Source organism: Chenopodium album, chromosome 8 (genome assembly GCF_948465745.1).
Source record: "Chenopodium album chromosome 8, dcCheAlbu1.1, whole genome shotgun sequence".
NCBI lineage: Eukaryota > Viridiplantae > Streptophyta > Magnoliopsida > Caryophyllales > Amaranthaceae > Chenopodium > Chenopodium album.
Window position 1 is genome coordinate 53954528 of NC_137841.1, and position 23923 is coordinate 53978450.

General features: G+C 40.7%; 1 protein-coding gene across 1 annotated transcript; it reads right to left on the reverse strand.

The window, feature by feature from the left end:
* Positions 1–11980: 11980 nt before the first annotated feature.
* On the reverse strand, positions 11981–23347 carry LOC145641859 (spliceosome-associated protein 130 A). Its single transcript, XM_081692864.1, has 4 exons — positions 20120–23347; positions 15977–16468; positions 15384–15538; positions 11981–12370 (listed from the first exon to the last, which is right to left on the reverse strand). The coding sequence occupies exons 1-3, from the start codon at positions 23117–23119 to the stop codon at positions 15401–15403; spliced, it is 3630 nt and encodes a 1209-aa protein (XP_081548990.1). The 5' UTR covers positions 23120–23347; the 3' UTR covers positions 11981–12370; positions 15384–15400.
* Positions 23348–23923: the final 576 nt, after the last annotated feature.

Below are 23923 nucleotides of genomic sequence, written 5' to 3' on the forward strand. Positions count from 1 at the left end.
GACTCGGACTATCAGACTTGGAAATCCAAGTTTGATGGAGCCAGCAAAGCATTCGACGCTCGCCTTCTTGACGAGGCTGAGAAGGACGCTAGGGCTGCTGCTGAGGCCGAGGAGAGCTCTAGGTCCGACTCTTCTGGGGAGTCGTCCTCTGGTGGAGAGGAGGAAGATCAGGTGGAGGAACGAGAGAAAAATGATGAAGAGCAGCCGAAGGGCAACAGGCCGGCTGCCAATGAAGAGACTCTCCCCTGATCACTTAAGCTTTTTATTTTTTCTGCGGCCGAATGGTCATGTACTTGCTTTTCCGGCCTGCGTGCCGAGTATTGATGTTTCTTTACCGACCGAGTGGTCGGGTACTTTGACAATTTCTCTGGCTTTGCCAGAAAACAATCTTAACCAGTCGTCTGATGGCGATTGGTCTTTTTAATTTTAAATCATTCGGCCATTTGGCTGAAGTTATTCATATTGTTGTCCTTTGCATTTTTGAATTTTTCATTGCATGTTTTTGGCCAAGTATTATAACCTGTATACCATGTGAATGTTCTTGCCCCTGGACGGATGTCGAGTGGTTTCGGTCTATTGGATTGATTGACTTAGAAATTATTGATACTTAGAAGAGTATTCATGGTTTCTAAGTCAATCAATCACTATGGTGATTGCCCCAAACCATTCGGCAGACGTCCATCCAGAATTGGCAACTTAAAGTTTTCATTCGGCCATTGGCTCAAACAAAACTCAAATTTCCAACTTAGCAAATTTTGCTAGGGGAAAACTTCCGCCTGTTTTGCCCCGTGAGCTAAAAACAGGCGCATCCGGCCATAGGCCTCTTTGAGATAAGATAAGTTTATAACTTAGAAAATGGTCTTTAAAAAGAATTGTCCGCCTGTCTTGCCCCAAAAGCAAAGAACAGGCGTCATCCAGTCAAAAGCCTCATTAGGTGCTTAAGTAGTTAACTTGTATATTAACAAGAATGTTCCGCCTGCTTTGCCCCTGGGCAAAAACAGGCGCATCCGGCTTAATGCCTCTTTAGCCTCTACTTATGAAACAGTGACCATTTTCGAGCTGTGCTAGAACAGTTAGAAAATTCAGGCCTTTTAGATTTCACTTTCGATTGAAACAAATGACTGCGAATGCTGCCTTAGCATTTGGTAGGGCCGCTTGTTATATTTGTAGAGCAATGTGCCACCCAAATGGGAGATGCTTCTCCTCGACGAATTCGCCCGAATGGACGTCGCCGGTTATCTGACTCATGTTGGAGCAGACAGTCATACTCATGTTGGAGCAGACTGTGACCATTCGGTCTCTTTGGTTTATTAATATCCGGCCATGGGCCTCATCATTATTTTATCTGGCCTTAGGCCTCTTAAATGGTTGAGTAAATATTTGTTAAGTGTCGATATTAACTTAATGATTTTCGTAGGAGCAACTGTTCTAAAGCAATCGGCTCCTTCAGAAGGATTGGGGCGTCTGCTGTTGGGACAGACGCTTTCCAAACGCATTGGTCGTCTGTACTTTGTACAGGCGACACTAAGAAACTTAAATAAAAAGACAAGTTAGGAAATGAAGGCATATTCTCATTAACAAAACTTGAGATAACAAAATTGAAGTCTTTACATTCGTACTTAGGAGTAGTACTTTTTCAAGTTGTCTACATTCCAAGTTCTAGGCAGCTGCCTGCCGTCTGGGTCTTCCAGGCGGTAGGTGCCGTCTCTTACTTCCTCATAGATTCGGTAGGGGCCTTCCCAATTTGGGGTTAGATTTCCCTATTCATTCGCCCTACCGACTGCCTCCATTTTCCGTAGCACAAAGTCCCCCACTTTGAGAGGACGCTTGTGTACTCTTTTGTTGTAAGCTCGAGTCATTCTCAGACGGTATATCTCATGACGCAAGGCAGCATTGCCCCTGCGCTCTGGAAGTGAGTCCAATGCTAGGCGCATGGCCTCCCAGTTCGCCTCTTCATCATACAGCATGATTCGAAGAGTCGGCTCAAAGTGCTCAATGGGCAGAACAACTTCTGCTCCATACACCATGAGAAACGGGGTTTCTCTAGTTGCCCCTTTAGCAGTCGTTCTGATGGACCGGAGGACGTGTGGTAATTCATCCGCCTAGAGACCACCAGCCCGTTCAATTTTCTTTTTAATCCCGTCTGAGATTAACTTGTTGAAGGCTTTGACCTGGCCGTTTGCTTGAGGTCGGCCGACTGATGCAAAGAAGCTTGAGACCCCTTGCTCTCCTAGCCAAGTCTTGAGTTGAGGCGTCTCAAATTGAGGACCATTGTCAAAAACCATAGACATGGGCACCCCAAAGCGAGTGATAATGTTCCTCCAGATGAAGGAAATAACATCTTTTGTCTTGATGTTTTTGACTGCCTCCGCCTCTACCCACTTGGTAAAGTAATCCACAGCCACCAGTATATAGCGCTTGCCGCCTGGTGCAGCTGTATATGGCCCCAGAATGTCCATACCCCATTTGGCAAAAGGTATTGGGTTGTGGATGGCCGTCGGGTCTGTGGCCGGACGATGGATGAGCTTGCCAAATTTTTGGCACTTGTCACATTTTTTTACCATTTCCATTGCATACGACTCCAGAGTTGGTCTTGGCAGCGAGGGGTCTGCCGCCTATATGGGAGGCGCAGAATCCCGAATGCAACTCTTCGAGGACTTCCTTACCCTTCTCAGGGGTTACACACTTCAACAGGGGTTTCAGAAAACCAGCCCTGAAGAGTTCTCCTTGTTGCAACTCGAAGTTAGCCGCTCGTTTTTTCAGAATAGCCGCCTCCTATGGTGAGTCAGGGAGCGTGCTGTCTGCAAGATAGGCCCGGATGCTGTCCATCCAAGTTGAGCTTCGGTCAAGAATTCCAATGGGGTCTTCCTCAGATATACTTCTTCTTTCCATGACCTCCCAGAAAACTGACCGAGGCGTTTCACAGAAGGCGGATGATGCCAGCTTGGACAGAGCATCCGCCTGATTGTTTGAAGACCTGGGCACTTGACTTAGATTGAACTCTTCAAGTGTCCCAACTTCATTCTTGACCGCCTGCAAGTATTTAATCATGGCCGGATGAGTGGCCTCGTACGTCCCATTGACTTGGAGTACGACCAGTTGTGAATCCGAGCAGGTGTCAATTTTCTTTGCCCCTGCTGCCTTACAGTACCGAATGCCAGCAAGTAGGGCTTCATACTCGGCCTCATTGTTAGAGACCTGGAACTTGAACCGTAGTGCATACTCGTATTTGTCTCCTTCAGGAGACTGACAGATAATTCCTGCACCAAAGCCGTTCGCAGTGGAGCTCCCATCCACATACACTTTCCAAACCTGACTAGTATCATCCGGAGCAACCGGCCTTGTCATTTCCACAATAAAGTCGGCGAATGCTTGCCCCTTTATTTCTTTCCTTGGTTCGTAAGTGATTTTCAATCCTTGCATTTCAATCGCCCATTTGAGCATTCGTCCAGAAGACTCCAAGGTTGTGAGTGGCCGTTTGATCGATTGGTCAGTATAGACTTCTACCGCATGCGCCAAGAAGTAGGGTTTAAGCTTCTTGATGGCCATGTAAAGGGCAAGGCCGAATTTCTCAACCATGGGGTACCGAAGCTCCGCATTTCTTAGAACATGGCTAATGAAATACACCGGGAGCTGGATGCCGTCTCTTTCAACTAAGAGAACGGCACTGAGGGCATGATCAGAGACGGATAAGTACATGAAGAGTTTCTCTTTGGGCAAAGGGCTGACAAGCCTCGTCAAAGAGTGCAGATGAGTTTTCAGCTTTTGAAAGGCCGCCTCTGCATCATCCCCCCATTCAAAGTTTGTCTTCTTTTTTATTGCCTGGAAAAAATAGAGGCACTTGTCACCTGACCGACTGAGGAATCTCCCCAAGGCCGCCAGACAACCTGTTAGTTTTTACACTTCCTTTACAGTACAGGGCGACTGCATGTCGATTACCGCCTGTATTTTCTCAGGGTTGGCCTCTATTCCCCTTTGGTCAATCAAAAATCCGAGAAACTTCCCAGACTCAACACCAAAGACACACTTTTTTGGGTTTAGCATGACCTTGTGCCGCCTGAGTGTGGCGAACGTTTCTCGAAGATCAGCAAAATGATCCGCCTGTTGTTTGGATTTGACTATCATGTCATCAATGTACGCCTCTATATTCCTTCCGATTTGATTAATGAAGACCGTGTTAATCATTCGTTGGAAAGTAGCAGGCGCATTCTTCAAACCAAACGGCATCACCGTATAACAGAACAACCCCTGATCAGTGACGAATGTCGTCTTTTCTTGATCTTTTTTCCACAGGGGGATCTGATGGAAACCTGAATAGGCATCCATAAAACTCATCAAGGCATGTCCGGCTGTTGAGTCGACCAGACTGTCGATCTTAGGCAATGGATAGCTATCCTTTGGACATGCCTTGTTGAGGTCTGTGTAGTCAACACACATCCGCCAAGTTCCATTCGGCTTTTTTACTAACACAACGTTAGCTACCCACTCAGGGAAATTGCACGACCGAATGAACTTGGCATCTAACAGCTTTTTTACTTCGGCAGCTGCCGCCTGACTTCTTTCTTCGCCGTGGTTTCTTTTCTTTTGCCGGATGGGCTTCTTTTTAGGATCCACAGCGAGTTTGTGGACAGCGAGATCCTGGCTGATGCCTGGCATCTCCTCCACTTCAAAGGCAAAGATGTCTTTGAATTCCCTCAGCAGCTGGTGAAGGCTTTCACCCAGCTTTGCAAATGCAACCGTCCCCACCTTAACAGTCCGCTCTGGACGGCTGTCGTCCAGAGGGATATCAATGTGTTCACCAGTAGGCTGAGGACGGAGGTCATCCGACCGTTCCCCGGTCAGTGATTGCTATTGTTTTTCTTTTTTGACCACCACCAGCTGATCAGTCTTTCTTTTCTTTCCGGTTGGTGGGGCTGACTGTTCTTCCTCGACATCGTCGAGGTCGATTGTTTGCTTGCCCCGACCAGATGCTACAGCCGCGGGCTTGACATCCGAGAGGTAACACTCTCGAGCCGTCTTTTGGTCCCCATTAAGGAAGCCGACTGTTCCATCATCCTTCTCATACTTGAGTAGCATGAGAGCAGGGATGATGACGGCCTTACACTCGTTAAGAGTGGGACGGCCAAATATGAGGTTGTAAGCTGTGAGCTCTTCAACCACTAGGAAACGGATGGTCATGTGCCGACCGTCTCCCCTGCTTCCCAGGCGGATAGGTAGGTCAATTCGTCCGACTGGGTGCACAAGTCCTCCCTCAAACCCAACAAGGGTGTGGGAGACCTCCATCATGCTATCCGGTTTATACTTGAGATTGGATAAGCATTTGAGGCTGATGAGGTCAGAGGAGCTTCCTGTGTCAATCAGAATTCGGCCAACCAACTGGTTGGCGACCTTGCACTCAATGACAACAGGGTCATCTTGCGGCCGACGGACTTTGCCTCTGTCCTGCTCGGTGATGACAACTTTAGGGAAGGTGGATGTGCCTGCCACATCCCCTTCCTCAACAGAGTTGACCATCTTTCTCAGATGGTCCTTGGTGCCCCGAATGGTCGGGCCACCACCGGCAAATCCTCCTGCTATGGTGTATACCGGATCTTCATCAGTTTCGGCACGCACAGCAGGCTGGGGAGTCTTTTTCTTGGACTGCCCCGGATTTGCCTTTGAAGTCACTTTGGACTTCACATAGGACTTCAGTTGTCCTTTGTCGGCCAGATGGTCGAGCTCCCGCTTGAGACTAAAGCAGTCGTTCGTGTCATGGCCAACATCCTCATGGAAATGGCAATGCTTGTTTTTGTTCCGATTTTCGGCGGAATCTTTCATAGGAGTCAGCTTTTCAAGAGTTAGCCGATCCTTAATTTCCAAGAGGATGGAGCAGCAGCCCTTGTGGAATTCGTACCTTGGGACGTACGTGTAGACACCCATTTGTGTCTCCCCAAAACCAAACCCAGTGATGAGTGCCTTTCACGTCGAATCATAATCGAATGAAACGAAAGTGTGGAAAGGTCTAGTGTTGCGGAAAGTTTTTTATTCTTTTCTTTTCTCTTCTCTCTGTTTTTGAAAACTTTATTTTAAGAAAACAGTCAATCCAGTTTGGTTGGTCCATGATATGGGTCCAATAGTGGTGTAGTTGGATGGGGCTTGCAAAGACCTTTCCAACGATATATTATAAGCCCAATTCCGATGAATATTGAGGAAGTTATGGCCAATTTACTAAACTGGGCCCGGTTTGAGTTTTAAGTACGGCCCAATGATCTAGGGGAGGGCCTAATATGATTTATCATTCCTAATGTAATTAGGAATAGTTTTGGTCTTCTAGAACATTCTAGAAGGTTTTATCATTCTTAATTCAATTAGGATTCTTCAGAGTTTTAATTAGATCAAATAGCATTTTCGAGTGAAATTATATTATTTTATCTTCCAGTACGGGAATTTTATCAGATTTTCGAAAACGCGTTAAAATCCGGTTTGGCGTCCAACCCCAGGCCTTGGCGCCTGGAACCAGGATGGCGCCAGACGCCAGCCATTGGAGCCTGGCGCTAGCCACTGGTCCTGGCGCCAATGAGCCAGGTCTGGCGCCAAGGTGGTTTTTGCGATCTTCAGACTCTGTTTTGATAAATTATCTTTTTTGGATGTTTTTCTCTATAAATATCGTATCAAAAACTCCGTTTTGAGGGACGGATTATCAATATTAATTCACCATTCATTCATCTATATCTATTCATTCACCAATTTCTTTTATTCTGAAGTTTTAATAAATTCCGTTTTCAATCATCATCTACAATCATCAATCGTCAACAATTACTTTATGAATTATTGATCTTTTAGTATTATTTTCTATACTTTGCTCTTTAATACAAAATTCCGCATTCACAAGATCTTGATACACCTAGCCATATTCGAAGTTGCCTTCGCCCTAGACGTGAAAGGTTTTAATTTCTGAGGGTTTGGTCCCAAATCTCTCTTTCAATTATTTAAGTTAATTGTTTTGATTATTATTTTCCTTGAAGTTACTAACGTGTGTATTTTGTAATTAGAAAGAGGTACGAGGCATCCAAGTAAGTACTTTAATTGATTTTATTGATATTATGATGTAGAAATGATGTTTATATCGTTATTATGATATTCCTAGTATCATGTCTAGGGTGTTTTTAATATTAAATATGATTCCTGCGATGCTTCCTATTTTCTTCCTAATATTTATGATTGTTAGTATCATGTTAGGGCTAAAGATTTGATTTTTATTGCTTAGTGACATGCTAGGGTTTGTTATTAATCTTGTTAGTATCATGCCTAGGATCTTGCTATGCTTTAACATGATTATGATTGATATTATTATTATTATAATTATTATTCATGATGTTGATTTTTATTATGTTGCTTGATATGCATATTATTTTATTTGTTATTGCTTGATCACCTTTTATTGCAGGTTAAAGGGAATTGGTATTTGCAATCACGCTAAATAAGATAATTAATAATCTTGTTAGGTTAATTGTGATTATAATTTCAAGTGATCACCAATAATAGTTTATTTGTGCATTAATGTTCAACCAACATACATTAAACAGGTTAGGATTAATCTATTGATTGTATGTTAATCAGAAAGCGCACATGAATACGAGCAGAATAAAGTAGAGGCCTATTATTAGAGCAGGTTCAATCTCTTTTAGGTTGGATTTGTACCATCATCCCCGAACCCTTATTTGGTTCATGACCTTATGGAGTTGACGATCTCTTGGATCGTTAAGGGGTGTAACCTTCACCTCGTGAACGGTTTACAAGTTCCTTAAAAACTTGTTGGCGACTCTTTTGCTCTATCTTCTTCCCTTTTGGACGCCACCGTACTTTAGTGTATGATCACAGTGGGGTTCAAGCTAGTGGGATTTTAAAGGCTTGAAACTATTCCCTACAGTACGGTTTCCACTCCTTTTTCTTCTTCTGGGCCGGTTGATCAGAGTTATCAATGGCCCAGACTTGCTTTTTCTTTTTGCTCTCTTCTGGCTTAGGAGCCGGCTGAGCAGGCCGACTTTCTTTCTGTCAGTCGGACTTCTTATGGTCCGACTGCTTATTGGAGGAGAAGAGTTCGGTCGCCTGTATATAGGCTTCCGCCTCTCGCAAGGCTCCTTGCAGAGTAAAGATTTGTTTGCGGACGAGTTCGTACTTAAAAGTAGACCCGTCCTTCAGACCCTTAAAGAAGTCTGTGAAAGCGACCTCATCAGACAGCCCATGAATCTGGATTCGGACCAGATTGAACCGCCTGACGTAGGAACGCAAGCCTTCTCTATCTCCCTGCTATACATTGCCCAAGTCAAGGCTTGTCTTTTTGGCAGGGATGTTCATAGAGAAGTTTGAAGCAAACAAGAACGCAAGCGTCTTGAAGCTGTTTATGCAACCAGCCGGCAGATTGCCAAACCACTGCTGGGCTATGCCCTTCAGGGTGGCTGGAAAGCAACGACACCATGCGGCATCATCCAACCCCTGTAAATACATGAGGTGGGTGTATGCTAGCAGGTGGTCTTCTGGGTTGGAGGTCCCGTCATAGGCTCCAACCAGAACGTTTTTAACTTTAGCCGGCTGTACGGCTTCAGTTATTTCCTTGGAGAAAGCAGAGGGTTGATCTCCAAGGTGTTGCATCCTAAGCTGCCAGTCCATCGGCTGATAGCCGTATGCCGCCTGTCCTCCAAAGAGGGCAGGTTGCATGTAAGGTAAAACTGGCGCCTGGTACAATGGTTGTGCCATGTACTGGGCCGACTGAATCATATGAGGACCAGACTGAACCCGTAGGCTGCTTGCTGGAGTCTCATGTACAGACTGGGAACACCTCACAGATGTATTCCGAAAGCTATCATGATAAGTCGACGTTGAAGCCGACTCTGATAGCTGGGTTCTCTTCTCCTCAATGTATTGTCGAGCGTCAGAGAACGTTTTCTTGCTACCATCCGGCTGTATGTGCCGGATGGGTTTTCTTGCTCCCGTTTCTGGGAAACGGAGCCGAGTAAGGTCAAATTAGGGTCGGGCCTTCTCCTTAGGGGCAGGATGAGGAGTTGGCTGACGGTCCCTGACCGACTTCTGTTTGCCAGCTTGGGCTGGCTTCTTGGCCGACTGCTCCTTTCTAGGAGCAGGCGACTTCTTTGAGACGAGTTGTTTGATTTCACCCCTGAGGCTGCTCAGGACTGTCATTAGTTCATCTCGAGTGACGGGAGTCGATCTTGCCGCCTGGGAAGGATCAACTGGCCGCCCCGAGGGCTTCTTTGGCTGACCAGCAGTTTTGCTTGGGCCTGCCTGGTCATGGTGGCGCTCCCGCCTCTCCTTACTGCGGATGCGTTTAGAGATGAGGGATCCATTTGGATCCACATAGGTTTCGACATCAGCGTCGTCACCTGAGTCATGATCCGTTTGGACCTCTACGTCTTCTGGAGGCCGATTGGCCTCTGGCTTCGGTACAGGTGCTTGTGAAGCCATTTCAGAGGTACTCTCCCCACAGACGGCGCCAAATGTTTCGAGGGTTTTTGTCCCTTGGGAGAGTTACAACACTGAGACTGGATTCAGCAAAGGACGTCTGTACCTGCAAAGCAAACGGACCGCCGGATGGTCGGTGGTCCGCCTCCGAAGATTAAGTTAATAAGCGTTCGGTAATAAAACGTGCGGAAGTAAAGTTTATCTGCTCGGATTCCAAGCTCAGGTAAAGTGCTGTGTGTTCCTTGAAAACGACAGCTCTGTGGTAAGTGACGTGTTGTCTCGTATTGCGTGTATATTTTCTGTCTTGTCATAAATGTAAGAATGTCCCTATTTATAGGGTCCTTTTGGAAAGTGTGCCCCTCCTAGGATCTGGTTACCTAGGAATTAGGTCACGCCGTTTTGCGGCGCCTCGGGATTTGGGCCTTTAAAGGCCGCCATCCCAGGGGCAATGCCTGAGTGACACGTGTCACTGAGCCCAAAAGGCCTTTGGGCATCTTTTGGGTGACACGTGTCGCCAACTGAATAGTCCATGCTGGATCATCAGTCTGCGTAGGACAGAAAAGTGTCCGCCTTCCACGTGTCATCATTCCATAGGTCCAAATGGCACCTCTTTGGAGGACACGTGGCGCTTTCTGATTGGGCCACCTGGCCGGGTATAAAATACCCAAATCAATAATAATCTGAAGTACATCTTTTTAGTTTATATTTAATCTAAGAAAACATTTTGTGTTCTAGTTTTGTTAGAGATATCGGAAAATATATGTTTGATATATTTTCCGTAGATATCATTTAAGAGAATAATATATTTAATTAGGATATTTATGTTAAGATATTATTTTGTGAATATATCTTTAGGGTTTATGGTTAGACGTATATCTTTTAGGAAGATTGTTTCCTATCTTATGAGCTTACTCAACCTATTGATGAATAATAATCAAGCAATACAAAGGCTATTCATTCTCTCTTCTCCCTAATTTGTCAAGTTTAGATTTAAAAACATTGCTTGAGGAGGTATTAAAACATTTTGTGTTCTAAGAAAACATAATTTATTCCACTTATAATTACGATTATTTACTATCGTGTATAAAATAATCTTGCCGCTTAAAGTGGGGGGAGGATAGTGAATATGAAAAAAAAAAAAAAAAATGATGCCGTAATCACAATTAGAACATCGATTCAAGATCGAGAAAAAACCTTCGAGATAAGGAGAACCTAGAAGGCTAGAAGAATTCCTAGAAAAACCCTCACAAGAAAAACCTAAAGGGAACTATTGTGTGTAAAGTAACCTTGCCTTATAAAATATGTTGATCATGAAAGTTATTTACTATGGTGTGTAAAGTAACCTTGCGGTTTTTTTTTTTTTTTTTGTTATTTGTTTTTTTAAAGCAAACCATGCCTTATAAAATGTATTCAATTCAGAGAAAGTTATTTACTTGGGGGAATGAAGTCAATCAAACAGCCGACGGTACCAGTAGGGAACCACCTCAAATTTCAGTTTCATTTGCGAGAAGAAATTATGCAATTCCCACAGAAAACCAAGATGACCAAGATCAAATCCGACTACTTGAAGAGGTAAAAATCGAGCAACACTGAATTACAAATCTTACAATATAACGTTTGATGTTAAAAACTAATAGTTGAGCTCTACATGATAATGAATATGATGAATGTGTAGGGACATGCATTTACTTCAAGAAGTGATGACACTAAAGATGAGGGAGCAAGTAGTATTCGACTTCAGAAATTAGGACCAGAAAATTCAACTTCTACTTCTAGTGTTTACCAACCTTCACTTGTTTCGCAGCTTTCAATTTGTTTAGAGCAATCTCAACAACAAATGTCTAAACAATTGCTTGAATTTGAAAGGCAAAGAGTCGAATTTGAAAGGCAAAGGGCTGAATGGGAGAGACAACGCCTTGAATTAGAGTCAGAGCGACTTCAAAGAGAAAAGGAGAGAGAAGGAAATAAGAAAGTTAATTAAACTCCTTGTTAATGAAACTATACTCAAATGTTTTACCAGTTCGAATACTTGGTGACCCATCAGAGGCTTCAATATGCTTTGTTAGCCAAACCATTAATTTTTCGAATTAAGGATTTAACACGTTAATTAAATTTGTACTTATTTGTAATAGACTAACTCTTTCATCTTGCACACTTTAATTTATTTGTGTTATTAGTCTTATTACATCATTTGTTTTCTTCGTGTTGAATTTTGTACAGTATATATGAACATAAGTATACTAGCTGGTGTTTGCCACTGCAACATAGTGAATATATAGGCCAAAAAAAAAAGCAATTGACAACCAGAAAAACAACACAAAGAACAAAGGGTAGCCAAATAATACAGAGCTAGCGTATACTTCACATTCATGACAAGTTTAGAACTTTCTGAGCACTGGAATCATAGAAAGGACAAGGTTAAATGCACAAGGAAATTTGACAATCCAAGTATACTTATCTTGTATCATTCCAACCCTTGATACAAGATTTTGGTCACAGAAGAGTAATAAACACAACGCATTGCTTCTAACAAACAAGAAAAATGATGGCATTGTGTCATGAGTTTTATGGTCGATAAATAAATTGTGTAAGAACTGTGCTAACGATTCAAGTTACAAAAATTCATGTCATTTATAATATACACTCATACGAATACAGCTTAAAACTTAAGTCAGCACAGAAGAAAATTGAAAAAACGGCCTTCACGACCACTACCTATGTCTAGATCTAAACACGATACATGAATTCCTAGCATCTCAATTAGGATAACAGTCATCTTCGGAGTTTTGCTGCAAACATTTCTCTCACAAGGTTCGTGGTGAAACTTCACGATTATGGAGCAAGTTTTGCTGCAACCATTCTATTCCAAGGCTCATGGTGCAACATCATTATCATGGAGAAATAGCAAAGTTGCCTGCGGATAGAAAAATCAGCATCAAAACTCAATAGTGTCTAACTTAGCAAAGCACAGTAATGTCATAATAAGAACATATAACAATGTCTTTTCTTTCTCCTTCACAACATTCCTTTAATTGTCCATCTTAGGATTTATCAACATTTCCCACATAAAAACTATTTACACAATTTGCTGCTTCTGGACATGTCAAGATGAGCAGGAATAAATTAAGAAAAATCAACAGAAAACAGTACTGCAACCTTTTTCATACTTTTTCGACTAATATATTTACAGCAAAAAAATAAAAAAAATTTAAAAAAAAATAACAAACAAAGTACATGAAGTTAATTTACCAATAGGCTCAAATGTTTGAATCGTGAAGGAGCAACAAGCAAAAGTAGACACAAGAAAACCAAAATCCCTCAATTCTACAAGAGAACACATATCCCAAAAAATCATAAAAGGTTGCTATGAATAGTCTTCTTACCTGATTTCACTGACAACTTAATAAGGCAACTATTATTCCAGCATTTTTAAATTAATTTGCAGTACACCCTTGGCCTATGTTACTCGGACTCTTCATTTTACCTCAAGTACCCGTGTCGGACCCTTGACCCTCGGACATGGGTATGACACATGGACACTTCATTTCAGTTGAAAATCATAAAAAAATTTCACAAAATAGCCGAGTCGGACACTTGGAAACGTACCCGTGTCGGACATGGGTACCCGAGTCCGAGTAACATAGCCCTTGGCTCCCCACCTAAAGATTTACAATATCTAATTTCACTAAAACACCTACACTCTAAATGGCTTAAGGATTCTGTTTGCACAATTTATGATCAAGGAAAGAGCTAAAATTTGGATACAAGTTAGACATCCTGTAGTCAATTAAGCATGATTGAGGTATCAGAAATATGGAGGCTCAAGGGAAATCGAATTTCTCGCAGCAATGCCTAATTTTAATTTGCAAATTATATGGTACAGTTTGCAGTAGTAGAGGAAAGCATGAGAAGACAGGGGATGGTCCGCCTTGATTAGAAGTGACCTACCACCACCATACATAGCAACTCTTCCCATGTATACATAGTTGCAGCAGCCAACAGGCCTTGCAAAGCAAGTCCAAGTATACATGAAATTACTTGTACACAAATTGATCTATAATTCCATACCATTAATATCAAGAATAATTGAGCATTTAAAATAGGAAATTTTGACATTTGCTATCAGGAAAAACACCTCGATTCACATTTGCTACCATTTTAAAATTTTCTTTTACTTTGCTACCACCTAAATTAGAGTTTGTTAGAAATCACTACCACTTAACGGAATCCGTTAGGATTTCCGTTAAAATAAATAATAAAAATATTAAAAATATATATATTAAAAAAAAAAAAAAACCAGCCACCCCCTCCCCCTCCCCCCTGCCGGCGCCAAAAGATTCAGCCGGCGCCGGCGACCTCACCCCCCTCCCTTTCCCCCACCCACGAAGCCAACCCCCACCGAAATCAGCCCCCCTCCCTGTTACCCCCATCGGAAGCAACCCCCCTCCCCTTCCCCCACCCAAAAACCGACACCCCTAACCCTAAACCACCAGCCTGAAACCACCCTTAACAAGTTTTAGGGTTTCGCTCATGGTGGTTTTGGGGTGGTGATTTAGGGTTTAGGGGTGGCCGAAAAGGGTAGGAGAAGGGGAGGGGGGTCGATTCCGGTGGAGGGAACGAGGACTCGGGGAGGGGGGCTGAATTCGGTGGGTGGGGGGGGAAGGGAGGTGGGGGAAAGGGGAGGGGGGTTAGCTTCGTGGGTGGAAGAAAGGGAGGGGGTGGGGTAGCCAGCCGTAATTTTGGGCGTCGGCCGCGGGGGGGGGGGGGGGGGAGGGGGGAGGGGGTGGCTGGACGGTGGTTCAGCCCCTCTAACGGAAATTGTTAACGGCGTAAGGCATGGGTAGTAATTTCTAACAAACTCTGATTTAGGTGGTAGCAAAATAAAAAAATAAAAATTAAAACGGTAGCAAATGTGAATCGAGGCGTTTTTCCAGGTAGCAAATGTCAAAATTTCCTTTAAAGTAATATAAAGTTAAATTCTAAAATCAAGTACCCCAAAAACTAGACAAGATTTTAAGTTAGTTTCACAAGAGTTTCACATTTAAATGATCAGGTGACAATAATATTATAAATTAAACACATACAATTTACAGCAGTTCCCCATTTTCACTTCCCTGCCTCAATGGATAGGTACAAAAATCTCATAGACTGTACATTGTGATTATAAATTGGTCTTGTGACTTGCTTATACAACCCAGAATTGAATAATATTTGAAAGAATTTCAAGCAAATTCCAGAATAAGGCACATGACATAGATACACTCTATCTTCTCCATACTTTGTCTCTTTTCTTTCCCAGTAACTGGCCATAATCACTCAGCTGATTCTAATAGATAGTAGAGCTGTCATAGCTCTACAAAACACATAGATTTATAAACTCTGCTCAATTAGACTAAAAAAATCTAAAAGGCCAATTTGGTTTCCTATTAGGTCCTGCAGTTCTTCCTAGATCAAAAGGTTAAAATTAAAAGGAGAATAACTATAATCCAGGATTAAAAATATAATTTCCAATTCGCACTTTCATTTATATATAAACAAAATAGCAGAGTAGCAGACTAAACTAAGATGGGATTTAAATGGTCTCTAGTCCTTTTTATAGTTGAATAGAAAACGGCTGTTACTATTCTTTGGAGACGGTATCAATTCAATCACCATAATATATTAAAAAGCATACATACTTGACAAATTCCAAGAGTTTCAAAATCAATGCAGATAAAAATCTCAGGAAAAGGGCAGGGGTTCTTGCAGCTAGTACAGCTGTCAATAAGAGATGATGGAAATTCAACCAACAAATCAAATCTGTACTAATTTATAAAATATATCAACTGCCAAAAAAAATCGCAAGCTGGCACAACATCCAACTAGGAGATGATAAATGAGGTGGCACTTATATAAAGAATATATAAATAAAGCATATTGTAATATACCTTCCAAAACATCTGCCTCAAATAATCTTATTTCGAATCTCTTCCAATTTCTTTAGAATCTCTGCAGGAGTTCTGTCCAATTCATCTGCAATCTTCCTCTGCATATCCATAGGTAAAGTTGGAAACTGTTCGCACAGATCTCCATCAATCACATCCTACAAAACCAAGCAAAATTTCAGCGATCATAGGAAAATAAAAATGCTTGAAGAGAGCCTAACAATGAGCAGACCATACAATCTTACCCACCTATAAACTAATTCAGCCAAGGCTCAAGCAGTTAAATAAGGGTCTGAAAATAAGGAATTGATAGATAAAGGGGAGGGATGTAGTGGTGAGGAAACTATTACAGTAATTGGAGGCAGCCCATGATCCTGAAGCGGAAGTTAATTACTCCAGACAGATAATTTTACTAACTTATGTTCTTCCACCCAATCGACCATATACTAATAAGAACCATCCTTTAATTGAATTCAGATTGTCCATTTATTAATTACCTTCATCACTCCAAGGCTACCCTAAGGTTCAATATTAAAATGAAATCAAATGAAAATTTAAAGGGTTAACAAGATGAATTCAGGAGGCAACAAGCATACCTTAACAGGAAAATATGCAGATCTATATGCCATATGATCTCTGCCACACAGAGGTGGGTGCTCCTGCCTCAAATGCATTTCCAAGTGCGAAAAGAAGTCAACATCATCACGGGACGTGAAAGGAAGGAATGCTCCCAAGCTCCCCATTACAGTGCCATAAATAATGCATTCTCCACCACCAGGTATGAGTGATGCCTTCTGCAGACTTGATACAACATCACCAACATGAAACTGAACTATCTCCTCCACTTTGTTAGGAGCTCCATTTAATCTACCCTGTTCCCATTTTATTTTCCCACCAGTAGGGTCCTCTTCAATTTCATCAGAGACATCCTGAGGTAGCCGAACAAAATATACATTCCCAAATTTGTCTGCACCAGCCATTGTGTCAAAATCAACATGGTGTGACGCAGTGAGCCATCTTGGGTAAACATCATCAGCAAATATGTAGAGCTGGTTCTCATCCCGTCTATACTTGCAATAATGGAATGACTGCAAACAGCAAAAGATATTTTTTTTGCAAATGTCAACAGAACCAAACACAACAAAACAACCAAATCTGTAACAACTAAAAACACTGAGATGAAAAGGCTAAAAAAATGGTCATACAGAAACATTTCCAAACAAGTTAATGAAATTGCAAAATTACAAAAAATTACAGGACTCACAATGCAAAAGACAGCAATGGGAATGGACCAAAAGGAATAAAAAATATAATACAAGTAACTTTAGAAAAATTAAAAGTAGTATTTATTATGTTCGATAGTGTCAGGCTATGATATTGGACTTGGAAATTCAAGGATGCCCGCTACAGGACACATTAATAGAAACATCTAGATTTTGAATATAGACTCGAGGACATGGTACATATTAAAAGCAATTTTTTACACTTTTGCCATTTTTTTACAAGTGCAACAATTTGACGTTGACAATCATTTGTAATTTTATGAAAGGCAATAGTCATGTTCGGCTAGTTTGATTTGTTTTGAAATATACTTTCAAAAATCAAACTTTATATATACTAGACAGTAATAGAAGATACTAATGACCAAAGGTTTGCATTAACAATCATGAAAGTTTAAAATTTGCCCTTACAAAAGGAAACTGATGAATGGTTTTTGCAAGAAATTAAGCTATTTAAAATACTTCTAGTATATTTAGAAGTCGATAGGGGATAAAATGGAAGTATATTTTTATTTATTTTCCAGCAGATCATTTAAATACTTCCCCAGCCCCCCAAAAAAGTCTCGTTAAATAATGAGTTGTAGTAACTCTAGTAAGGTATTGTTGATTAAAATCTATAGGGCACTAATTTACCTGATATTAAAGTATGGCAGTCTAGTAGGCTAGCACACATCAATGAATAGACTCATCTAATTAACCTGTCATACTAGTGTCAACACAACCCACCCCAACCCATCACAAAAATGGGTATTGGAGTTGGTAGAGATCAGTACCCCTACACTTACTATGGATGTTGATATCCACTAAAAAAGAGACAGGACATTGAAGCTTCTGAACATGAAAGAATGATGTGTAGACCAGATCCACAAATTTAAAGGCTTGGTTTTCTTCATTATTTTCTCAATTGCAATGATATTCCAGCACCCAATTTTCCCTTTTTTTTAATGTAAGAATAAGGGGTAACCTAGTAGGTGTGGGAAAATGGAATCCACCTGACAGCCACTAAACATTCATTTCTCCCTTTTAGTTTTTATAACCTTAGAATTCCAAAATTAAGGTATTTACATTTCAGCCATTATTAGTTACGTGTACGTATAAAACGGAGATGTTGGGTCAGATGCAGGAATACTAGAAATCTGGTGAGACCTTGCCAAAATAATTAAAAGTGTTCATCTTCGGGCATGTATTGTTCACCTTAATTCTACTAATTTCAAAAATAATTAAGTTATAAAATCAAATAAGAATTAATAAGTCCGGATAAAATTAGTTTAGGGGAATAAATTCAAATATGGGCTAATAAGGACTACACAAGTTTAATTTACGACAAAAGCAAGTTCATAACTAACTTCATATAAGGTCAGATTAGTTCGGGTAAGTTCAAATATGTTTATATAAAATAAAAAGAATGTACCCTTTATGTGCTCCTAAGCCTAGTTATATACATAAATAAATTCTATTATTTTATGTGCTCCTAAGCCTAGTTATGTTTCAAATCCTTTTGAAATGTGTCATCAAGTCCTTCACTTTTTATGTCTTATATTTGTATCCAAAACAATGTGGAACATCCAAAGGACAAATAGTTGATCACATTGATTCAATCTTCTCATAGAAGATTGGATTCACAGTGTCACAAAAACCTGTGCTGTGATGGCCCTGCATATGTTTAATAAAAAACCATTTGAAGCAGAAGTTGACTAATGAAATAAAGAACTTTACCCAAGCCTAAAGATTGAATTGGTATGTGCTAGACTTAGTAAGGTATAGCATGAATAGATTTCTGTTTGAGCCATTACAGATTTACAACCAAGGACCAAACCCATGATCAAAGCAAATTTGGGGCACAGCCCACCTTTTCCCATTCTTATTCTGTATTCAAGCCAATCCAAAACAACAATACCCGGTCTACTATCAAATTTTCAAATGGATCATGCATGGCTTGATGCCATGACTTCCATCTTTACACCAACCCTTCCATTCCTTCATTCAAAAAGTAGTCGCATACCCAAAAATTTGAGAAAAAAAAAGTCACAATGGCTAACAAATTGTTCCCTTACTAAAGCAATTAACTAGTTTCTTAAGGACGTTGTGGTAATTTGAAATCATGTTAGCTATCTAAATTACAGGAATCTAGCCCCTCTTAGTTACATATGCCAATCAATCTAAATCATAACTATGTCCACAGTAGGACTGTCAATCTCAATGCCTACACTAAAGGTACAAGAATGAATATGTTGGGAAAATAAATATATATAAATTGGTTTTTTATAGTGCAGCATTTGCCTTTATGGGAAGTTGCATATTTATTGCATCAATTCCTTTTATGGTATACTTTCATAAACCTTGAGCATGTGTTCACATACCAAATATCCATTATACCTTATTAGACATTTGATAATAACCAATATTAACCCCACCATTTCTCTCTGCTTTGTTTGTACTCACATGGGCGTTTTCAATAACCCCCACCTTTTACTCCCTTTCTTAAATCTTGTGCCCAAAGCAAAAGGTGCAATTAAAATGGAGGAAGTATATGACAAGGTCTCAATTATCAAAAAACATGTCATGTGGCTGGTAGTAGTATCCTTTTCAAACGGAGCCAAATAGCCAACAATTCTAGATTGATTTATATTTTTGAGCAAATAAGCAAAAAAATAAGAGAGATATAAACATTAATTGATAATGCTAAGCCGTTCTTACAAACTTATAAGCTTGAAGCTACGAATCTCGAAGTTAGTGAATAGCTTTTGTCTCAAAGTATTCATGCCTCCTCCTTCCTCATCACTCTCAATTTATATACACGGTTTCAATCCCTATGATGATTCTTGACTAGCTTTTGTCTCACGTGCACAAGTGGCAGCTCTCTCTATTTATAATATATATGAAGGTTATTAACGTGATAATACTAGACTACACACAATGCCCCTCCTTAGATCAGTTTACAACAGAATCCCTAGTCTTAAAAGTAATGATGTAAAACAAAACTACAAAAGAGAGCAAATTAATGTCACTGACTCACCGCCAACTGGTATTAGAAAAACCCCTATGCCCGACACCCATCAAGCCAATAGCAATGGCCTTTTTAAAGCCATTGACTTAATGTTGATGATGTTATTGTGTTTTAGATAGCATGTAACAATTCGTGACAAGGGTCTTAGGGTAGTTTAGTAATAAGACAGAATGACATATTTGTGCTGAACATGTATAAGTGACTATATTCGTGAGTTATTCAATCACATTAAAATAGAGGGAGTGCCTAAGTCATGACTCATGAAGAGGATGTGAGTAAAGGGCAGCAAAGAGTCCATTTTTTCATACTTGAATTTTTTTTTTTTTTCTTCATATTAACATCAAACAAGAGTCATCAAGATTCTAAACACTGATAGATGATTATTCGAAGTAAAAACAATTGAAAACCCAGAAAATAACATGATAAGAAATCAGAAATTCAGAAGTGCATACCTCTTGGATATCACCCACATAAATACGATCACGGTAAGTATGTATAGTAATAATTGTGTTGGGAAACAGCTTATTCTCACATTTTCTTAGTAGTTTCTTCTTGCCCAAGTCATACAGCCTGAGCACAGGCCCTATTCCTGCAAGTAATCTTCCCTGAAATTGGGATAAAGCCAATGGAACACCTTCTACTTGGGTTTTGTGCAAAAGTTCAAGTTTTCCACCATCAACAAATCGATAAATATGAATATATGCAGCCTCAAACGATCTTTTAGGGAAAAATTGCAATGACTTCGCAGTACCAACAGCTAATAGGGTCCCATACTCCTTGTCATGGAAATTTACAGTGCATATACTAAATGCAGCCTCATTATCCTGAAGCTCTAGGCAGCAAGTAGTTTCCTCTGTTCTCGGATCAAGAACCCTTATGCAAGAAACCCATTTCTCTTTCTCTGCTTTTGGATAACCATACTGCTCATCAGAGAGCTGATTATCTTCGTCTTCATCACCATTTTCCATTTCAATATTACCATTCTCATCCAACCCAGCACCAAAGCATTCTTTCTGTGCAGCCTCACGTTCTTCAGCAGTTAATGCTCGCTGATCGCTCTCAATCGTGACCAGCAACTTCCGCTTAGGCTGAAGAACAAACTTTCGTGGAGTGTACCTTAAAGGGATTGCAGTTTCATTAAATGTCTCACCAAGCCTCTCAATAGTAAACACCTTTAAAGCCTCAGCAGCAACGGCAACTACACCTTCTGCACATTGATCAGATGAAAATGAGGCCGCAAATTCAAGCGTACCACATGTCAGAGGTGTCAAAAGGAAGTGTCCCTGATATATGTACCCAAGCCAAGGACGGCTTGACAAGCAAAGCATTGCACGCCGACCTCGCACTATGATTGAAAAAAGTTTTGGAGCTCTGAGCCCCAAAAACCGAGAACGAGAATCAGAGAGTTGACCTGTAACCATGTCTACAACTGTCCTAAACAATACACCATTCTGCAAACCAGCATTAAGGAAAAGACTGGCAGGATGATCAGCACCGTCCTCACCTCCAGTTGATGCCTGAATCTCGAGAAACAGTAAGGATTCAGGGGGCGAAAAAACACTTTGCAAACTCAACACTTGCATACAATCATCTGGATCTAGAGACAAGATACGAATAGTATTATCATAGGAACCAACTGCAAGAAACCGAGATCTCTGTCTCCCTTCCGGAACTGGAGCAATGTCCAAACAAGCCACATCTCCAGGCATTTCATGTTTCTCCACTTCCATCAACTGACCAGTCATATCCACCTCAAAGTAGATAAGCTCTCCTCCGCTGAGTGCAATAACAACTTGAAGCCTGTTGTACCCAACCTTAACTATGGTCCTCTTTCCAGGGGTTCTCCACTCATTGATACGACCATCTTCCCTAATGTGCCTAATACCACTAGGGTGGACTTGCATGAGAGAATCATCACCAATCAAAGATACAGCAAGAGAAGGGGTGGTATCTAGGAATCCACTGTCACTAACTTCTTCAACTGTCTCGCCAATTGAGAGTACAAGAGTAACACTAGCAAATGAAACCACAATATAAGCATCAAATTCATCATTAACATTCTTTTTCACTGTCCAAACCGCATTTGGCACACCAGGAAGTGGAGAGGTAGCCATCTCAGTAATTCCCAAACCAGGCCTTAAAACCCTTAAAGAGGAACGAGAGCCTTGTCCACAGAGAGTAAAAATCTGGGGAGTCTCTTCCTCAAAAAGATTAAACACTTTCATGTCCATAACCGGCATCAAACTCTGAACCTGGTCGACCCTAAGAAGGTTCTTAAGCCTCCTAGGTTGGAAGAATACCGGCTGGAAACCTTCATCGGTTTCCAATTCCATCATCCTAGCAGAAGAAGACTCTACATCAGGTTCATCTCCAATAGCTTGAAACTGATAAAGAGCATGATTACCAAATTCAGATGCAGCAAATAAGAAACCAGACTTTAACACACACAATGAAGACGTTACAGGGATTGTATCAAAATACTTTATCTTCAATTCGGATACACCCTCATTGCCATACTCCAAAGTGACCTTAAAAATATCACCATACTCCGTCTGAAGCAAAAAGAAGAACATTGATTTCTGCTTGTGAGTTGCAGCAGACACAATCAACACCCCACGTTCAGCAGGCAAATCTAATCTCCTAGGAATCAAAGCCCGAACATCCGGATGCCCTTGATTTTTATAAATCACGAAATTCTCAGCACAAACTAAAACACCACTAGGCCCATCCCCACCACCAGGCACTGTAACAAGCATATTAGCACCATTATCAACAGGTTCTGACCACTTCCTAGAAACATGGTTAAGACCCAAATCAAGCTCATAAAAAGTAAGATGTTTTTGAGCCTCGGCCGCAGCTTGGCCGGTAGAATCCTGATCAGCCTCCGAATAATCCATCTCAACGGCCGCGAATATAGGGTTATCAAACCCACAATCAACCCCACAAATCGAATACGTAATCGTATGCGACTTATGAGCCTCTAAAGGAGACGAAATCGTCAATCTAGCAGCAGTATCCCTATTCAAAACATAAACAAGCTTCTGCTTTTCACAAGCCCCAATCATAACAGCCCTCCCTTTCGGGTCAACCGCCAAGTACTGTCCCGGAACAATCCGACGACAACCCGATTTCCCAAACGTCTCCTGGTGAACCTTATCAAACACATTCTTCTCTTTATTATATTCTAGTATCACAATTCGACCCGAATCGGACCCGACAACAATATAATCTTTGTGCGAACCAGTAAGTCTAAATTGAGCTAAAGAACGAATAGCACCAAAAATATCAACAGAAAGTAGGGTTTGAATCTTACCACTGTCATCAGGGCGAAGAAGATCAAGAACTTTGCCTCTTGCTACAACAATTTCTTGAACCTTACCACCGGAAAAGTTCCCATTAATGGCGCAAACAATGCCAGTGGGTTTTTGAAGGGTTAAACTGTAGAGATACATGGTATCGGAAACCCTAATTCTAGGGTTTTAGAGAAAAGGAGAGAGAAAGAGGAGGAAATGGAGGTGAGGAAGAAGAAGATGAATTGATAAACCCTAATTCATCTGAGATTGGGGGAAAATGAGGAGAGAGAAAGTAGGGTTTTAGACTTTAGAGTTTAGAGATGTAGCAGAGTGTACTGGGAAGAAGAGGGAACAAGGCGGTGTAAATTCTGAATTTTTTGGATCGAAAAAATGAGATTCGACACCTCCACATTTTAATTCTTTTTCCTAATTGGAAATTTTCAAAGGAAATTTTGTCTTTTTATTGGAAATTTTTTACTTTTAGCATTAGAAAAATATATATATTTTTATTACCAAAATTCAAACTTTTATTCTAGGAAAATTTTTAAATTACCACCCTAAAATATATCCATTTTCTAAATAACAACCCGTTAAATTTTTTATTTTATTCTAGCATCCCTTAAATTAAAAAAAACTACTCACATTACCACCTATTTCAAAATTCAAGTGGAATTTTCTTAGATGGACCCCACCCAACGATTCCTAGTGATGAAAGGGAGAAAATGATCCGTAATAGTGGCAATTCAGACAGCATGCTCTTGGTTTTTTAGTTGTTTTCTTTTGGTTTTAGGTTATCTTGTACTCAATAAGTTGGTTTAAGAGAGAGATGGGGTGAAGACATGGCTGATTGTAATGCTTAGACATAGCAGTTATTAGCAATTGGGTGGGTCCTCATAATAGATTTCCATCGTAATTCTGAAATGGGTGGTAATCTGAGTAGTTATTTAATTTAAGGGATGGTAA

Excerpts from the sequence above, each read along its gene's own strand:
- LOC145641859 (XM_081692864.1), bottom strand. The coding sequence starts at position 23,119 with ATGTATCTCTACAGTTTAACCCTTCAAAAACCCACTGGCATTGTTTGC. Across the intron at positions 16,469-20,119 it reads ATGTGGGTGATATCCAAGAG|TCATTCCATTATTGCAAGTA; the intron begins GTATGCACTTCT and ends TGCTGTTTGCAG. Across the intron at positions 15,539-15,976 it reads CTGCATATTTTCCTGTTAAG|GATGTGATTGATGGAGATCT; the intron begins GTATGCTTGTTG and ends TTGGTTTTGTAG.